At 40.7% G+C, this 6,000-nt stretch overlaps 1 protein-coding gene across 6 annotated transcripts in view; it reads right to left on the bottom strand.

The window, feature by feature from the left end:
* Window positions 1-810: 810 nt before the first annotated feature.
* The window catches only part of PPFIA1 (PPFI scaffold protein A1), a 58,644-nt gene continuing 53,454 nt past the window's right edge, over window positions 811-6,000 (bottom strand). For all 6 annotated transcript variants that reach the window (XM_035116917.3, XM_035116926.3, XM_035116962.3 and 3 more), the window contains 2 exons: window positions 3,936-4,006; window positions 811-2,218 (listed from right to left, as the gene is read on the bottom strand). In XM_035116917.3, the coding sequence (XP_034972808.1) occupies window positions 3,948-4,006 (59 nt within the window). In that variant the 3' untranslated portion in view covers window positions 811-2,218; window positions 3,936-3,947. The remainder of the gene's footprint in view (window positions 2,219-3,935; window positions 4,007-6,000) is intronic.

The following is a 6,000-nucleotide window of genomic DNA, read 5'->3' as shown; positions in this document are numbered from 1 at the left end:
GAGTGCAGAGAGAGTATCATTCAATATTGAGGAAAGCACATTCAACATAGAGTTGCTATAGCTACCAGAAATATTAATCTGTTTCTAAACTAAAGTGCTAGAATAGCACAGATGAAAAAAGGGGGAGGGATAATCCCCAGATTACATGACAATAGCTCCTGGTCACAGGGCTAAGCAGCCATTTAGAAAACAAGAGGATGGCAGAAGGCAACAGCAGTTTCATCAGTGGGGTGAACTTCAAAAGATTTAAAAGCAACCTACGGTACTTACTAAAGCATTCTAGAAATGCTTGTTTTATATGGCACATTTTGAGACAAATTTTCATCAGCAGGGTTCCAATCCTGCACACAGATTGTTATGCAGGCTTACTCTGAAGTTGCACTGGAGTCCAACGGAGTTTAACATCAAAGCCGCAATCGAATGCAGGGCTACACTTTACGAATGTAAACAGACTGTGACACAGCATAGACGGTCCTTTCCAGATGTTCTGGGTAATTCACATCAGTCCCTAGCCAGCATGGGCAATAGGAGAATGGGATTTGTAGTGCAAAGCTACTAGAACACCACATTGTGCTACGCCACAGGTAATAGCTTAAGTGTCTTGAAGGTTATGGGACTTGCCTCAGTTTAGACCAGCCTCACCCAAGTTGTAGTCTAATTCTGGAAGTTGTGCTCCAGAATCATCTGGAGGGCACCTGGGCTGGGGAAAGCTGGTTTCAGCAAAGAGGAACATGACTCGATGCTTCACAAGAAATCTCATCTACATCAATTAATTACTTGAAATTTGACTTCAAAACACTTCAAGCCCCATTGTTGGCAGTGGAAAAAATGCTTCAGTACTTTATTGAAGAAAGCAATAAATAATACTGTGATAAAAATAGTTCAAAAGTACTTAGTCTGTACATATTTTGTTACATAATCAGAAGTACACATAAAAGATTAATAGAAAAAAAACACAGAACAGTAACAATGAATTTCAGTCGTACAATTAAAAAGAGCCAAAACCAAAACAGAAAAAGACATGCTGTATATATTATTGCATAATAAATAATGCACCATAATCTGAACTCATTCCTCGCTGGCATCTTAAGATGCTATTTTAAAAAACGAATGATGCATTTTCTACTTATATTGGTTGAAATGGCTAACACTATTAACAATTAATTTTTGTCCAGAATTTAAAACAAGTTTATAAATATATGCAAAAGATGGCATAAGAAAAATAAGGCCTTTTTAATAGTTGCACTACTACACGCTTTAGCCTCATGGGCCATCAGCATTTTCGTCATGAGACAGTTGCGCATCATGATTGGTCCACTTAGAAGAATTGCATCAGTTCGGTATTTTTCTGAAAAACAGTTTCACATCAAAATACAGAAGAGCACTTCGTTGCCTATTGAGTACTATTAGGAGCTATCCTCAGTTAAGAGAAAATATTTCCGCTTATGGCTTATGCTCAGTCAATGAACATAGACTGTACAAATATAGCCACAAAAAAGAAGTTATAAAGGAGCTCACCAGGTCTCTCACACATTTCATAGTATTCAAATAAATCCCACATTTTAGAATTTCATTTAAAGCAAGTTATATTGAACAGAAGGCTTAAATAAATCCACTTTAAAATCATATGCTAGGTGGAAAACATACAGTTATGAACGGAAATAGAAGCAGGTACCATGCCCACTTTATTAATAAACATATGCTTCTCTGAAAAAAATGGGATTTATTTAACGTTTTAGAGCTAGCTAGCATTTTCCAAATGGCAAAATATATATACTGCTTGAGTCAGGATACCTTTACAAAGATAGTAAAATCCTTTTCACCTGGGTTTATTATTAAAAACTTATTACTGATAATTACAATAACTGCATAATTTACAAAAACCCTACATTGCTTATAGGGGTAGATACATACAAGCATTACAGTACATTCAATAGAAGAGACTAAAATTAACAAATCGGCAGTAATTTGATTTATAGACTGAATACAAAGGTAAGTAATAAGACTCACATACACTTACATAAATATAAGAAACATTTAAGTCTAAAATACTTTCTCTATAGTACTCACAAATTCATCTAATTAAAAACTCTGTAATAAAATATTTCAAAGTGTTGATTTAACAAGTATTAACAAGATTAAAGATTTGAATTGTTTCCAAAATATGGTCTTTGAATTCAAAATGTTTCAGGTCATCTGTAGAAATAGTGGGGATAAACTGAAAATAAAGTAAGACTCAGTTAGTTGCAGAAGTCAAGACAGGGAAACGTATGCACCATCTCTCTAATCCAAGGAATGACAAGAACAGAGGGGAGACTACATGCGGTTTTACTCTTTTTTCACAGCCTCGATCAAGGGAGGCAGTGGAAGCCTGTCACAGTGCCAAGTGACTGTTAGGCAAAGGAAGGGGGGAAACCAAACTCTGCCCAGACTTCCCTTTTCCTCCCCATCCAACAGCTGATCAGTTGTATGGAATGACTTTACTCAGAAGTGTCACAGCACCAGTGGGCTACTCCTCTTGGCCCCACGAGTGCAATTGCACCAGATGTACAACTAGCTGTAAAGCACTTTCCTATAGGTAGCTTTTGAAGAACGAGAATATTTTATAAATTCGTCTTATATATAGAATAAAATGTTATGTATTCCCATGCACTGTCTCCCCAAAGATATAATTAAGGCAGACATGTTTTAAATAAAAACCAAACCGTTTACTTGAAGAGGTTAATCTAGCCATGGGCGTAGCCAGGCTGCCCCCCTGCCTTCCCTTGGTTATGCGCATGAAGGCAGCCTTTATTTCTTAAAGCAGGATTATAGCCCTTAAGGGTTGGACAGAATTTTAAATGGTAAGGAGCAGCACCCTGCATAGCTTTTTGTTCATTCACTTACCCAGTACAACAGAATAAAATTTTTGAAGTATACAGATGTATTTGTACTTACATTACTACAAACCCCAATACAAGTTATTTGCACATTACATATAGTTTCCCCCTTTTCAATCTTCCAAAAACAAACTAGAAAGCCTGGTGCTGAAAGTACAGTTACCAGTGCATGAAAATATTTATTTTTTAAAAATTATCTAATGTAGATTTATTTAAAATATTTATATACTGCCCATTTCACAAAGACATCAGAAATACAGGAGGGGGTATGACTCCTGTGCCCAGAGCCTTTCAAAAGGTGTCCCCACAGAACTCAAACTTCTGTCTAAAACTACGGAGTTTAAAAAGTAGTTTGGGGACTAGGTATGACAGCTGTTCAAAGGGGGATTATATATTGGTGCTGTATATGGAATATTTCACCAACTTCCTCTCTACAGTTGCTTGGCTGAATCGCAAAACTGCTTTCTAAATTCATGAGGCTGGTCAGCAGTTTGTGGTTCTGGGGGACATCTTCTGAATCAATGTGGACTTCAACATGCCACAGACAGCAACCAGAAAGATGTCAAGCAGGTGTTCCAATATTTGTACAGTGGTACCTCGGTTTAAGTAACACAATTGGTTCCGGAAGTCTGTACTTAACCTTAAGCATACTTAACCTGAAGCGAACTTTCCCATTGAAAGTAATGGAAAGTGGATTAATCCATTCCAGACGGTCCGCGGAGTACTTAAACTGAAGCATACTTAACCTGAAGCGAACTTTCCCATTGGAAGTAATGGAAAATGAATTAATCCGTTCCAGACGGGTCAGCGGAGTACTCAACCTGAAGCGTACTTAACCTGAAGTATGAGTGTAATTGGTTCTGGAAGTCCGTACTTAACCTGCAGTGAATTTTCCCATTGAAAGTAATGGAACGTGGATTAATCTGTTCCAGACGGGGCCGCTGAGTACGTAAACTGAAAGTACTCAAACCAAAGCGTACTTAAACTGAGGTATGACTGTATACTGTAACTTTAAAAACATCCATGCACCACAATGAGGCTATCACTGTTACTTACCAATAAAAGGCTTTAACATGAATAAGTCCTTACTGTAGCAGAATCCAATCTTTGTGTTGCTGATACATTGCCTATTCCAACAATCAGGAAGACATGCAGAACACAGCATGCAGTTAGTATTAGAATCACATATCAATGCAGTTACAGTAACACCATAAAGTTACAAAATGTTAGCTACACAGAATGTAAAGTAATTGGCTACATATTCACTACTTTGTATTTGTAAGCCACTTTATGAAAAGGATGGGAAAACCTTGCACATATTGAGGGCCACTGTTAATTGTCAAACTGGCTGCAGCCCACAAAACTACACCAGCATATACTTTCCATTCTCCTAAGTCGGTCATAACAACCACACGCCCCAATCACAAATTTGGGAAAGGTGTCATAGCTCAATGGCAAAAGACACGCTTTGTGTGCTGAGGGCCTCAGGAATTGGAAGCAATACTAATAGACCAATGCTCTGATTTGGTGCATTAACAGCTTTATCCCTGGAGCAGCATTCAATGTGGTGCCTGGGGTCATGAATTTATAAGCCTCGTACTAGCTATATTCACAAGGCAGCTTCTCACTTAGATGCTTAAGGTCAAGTGACTCCCAGCCCTATGCTCCTGTGCCAATACTGACACAGTTCCTCTCCATATACCTGACTAGCATAGCCCATAAAAGAACTAACCAAAATGAAGAGAGGTTAAGGATAGGGGGCAGCTCAGTCAGTAGAGTATGAGACTCTGAATTTCAGGGTCATGGGTTCGAGCCCCACATTGGGCGAAAGATTCCTGCATTGTAGAGAGTTGGGCTAGATGACTCTCTTGGTAACTTAATGGTCAGGGGTCCCTTTACCTTTACCTTTAGGTCCAGTCGTGACCGACTCAGGGGTTGCGGCGCTCATCTTGCGTTATTGGCCGAGGGAGCCAGTGTACAGCTTTCAGGTCATGTGGCCAGCATGACAAAGCCGATTCTGGCGAACCAGAGCAGCACACAGAAACGCCTTTTACCTTCCCGCTTGGAACGGTACCTATTTATCTACTTGCACTTTGAGGTGCTTTCGAACTGCTAGGTTGGCAGGAGGTGGGACCGAGCAACAGGAGCTCACCCCGTCGCAGGGATTCGAACCGCCAACCTTCTGATCAGCAAGCCCTAGGCTCTGTGGTTTAACCCACAGTGCCACCTGCATCCTCTTGGTAACTTAAAAAGGTAAAGGGACCCCTGACCATTAGGTCCAGTCGTGACCGACTCTGGGGTTGCGCGCTCATCTCGCATTATTGGCTGAGGGAGCCGGCGTATAGCTTCCAGGTCATGTGGCCAGCATGACAAAGCCGCTTCTGGCAAACCAGAGCAGCACATGGAAACGCCGTTTACCTTCCCGCTGTAGCGGTTCCTATTTATCTACTTGCATTTTGACGTGCTTTCGAACTGCTAGGTTGGCAGGAGCTGGGACCAAGCAATGGGAGCTCACCCCGTCACAGGGATTCAAACCGCCGACCTTCTGATCAGCAAGCCCTAGGCTCTGTGGTTTAACCACAGCGCCACCTTGGTAACTTACAACTCTACAATTCTATATAACATGAGAGATGGCACTATGGCAGATGTCTCATCTGCCCTGAGAAAGGCAGCTGTGCTTCCCCTCATTAAGACGACCTCCCTGGACCCAGAAGTATTAAAACTATTGCCCAGTGGCAAATAATACCGTTTTAGAGCAAGGTGTTTGAGAAGGTGATGGTGGTCCAGCCTTAGGAATGCTTGGAGAAAGCTGATCACTTGGATCCATTCCAATCTGACTTTAGCCCTGGTCACATCACTGAACCTGCCTTGGTTGTCTTGGCTAATGACATTTACTGAGAGAACGCATCTGGGCCAGAGACCCCCCCACCCTGTGTTAAGGAATCAGGTTGTTTACTGGTAAGACCTGCATAGCTGGTAGAATCTACCAGTTACAGCTATACCTATCCACCAAGAGGACTGGAGCAGAACATCATACAAGCTAAGCTGAAACTTGATTATGTACAGCAATAATACTTTGTGGATTGCATGCAACAATATTTCATATGTGCTACATGGATAA

Source organism: Zootoca vivipara, chromosome 1 (assembly GCF_965207765.1).
Source record: "Zootoca vivipara chromosome 1, rZooViv2.hap1.1, whole genome shotgun sequence".
NCBI lineage: Eukaryota > Metazoa > Chordata > Lepidosauria > Squamata > Lacertidae > Zootoca > Zootoca vivipara.
The sequence above is the reverse complement of the archived record's forward strand: the minus strand, read 5'-3'. Positions and strand labels throughout refer to the sequence as shown.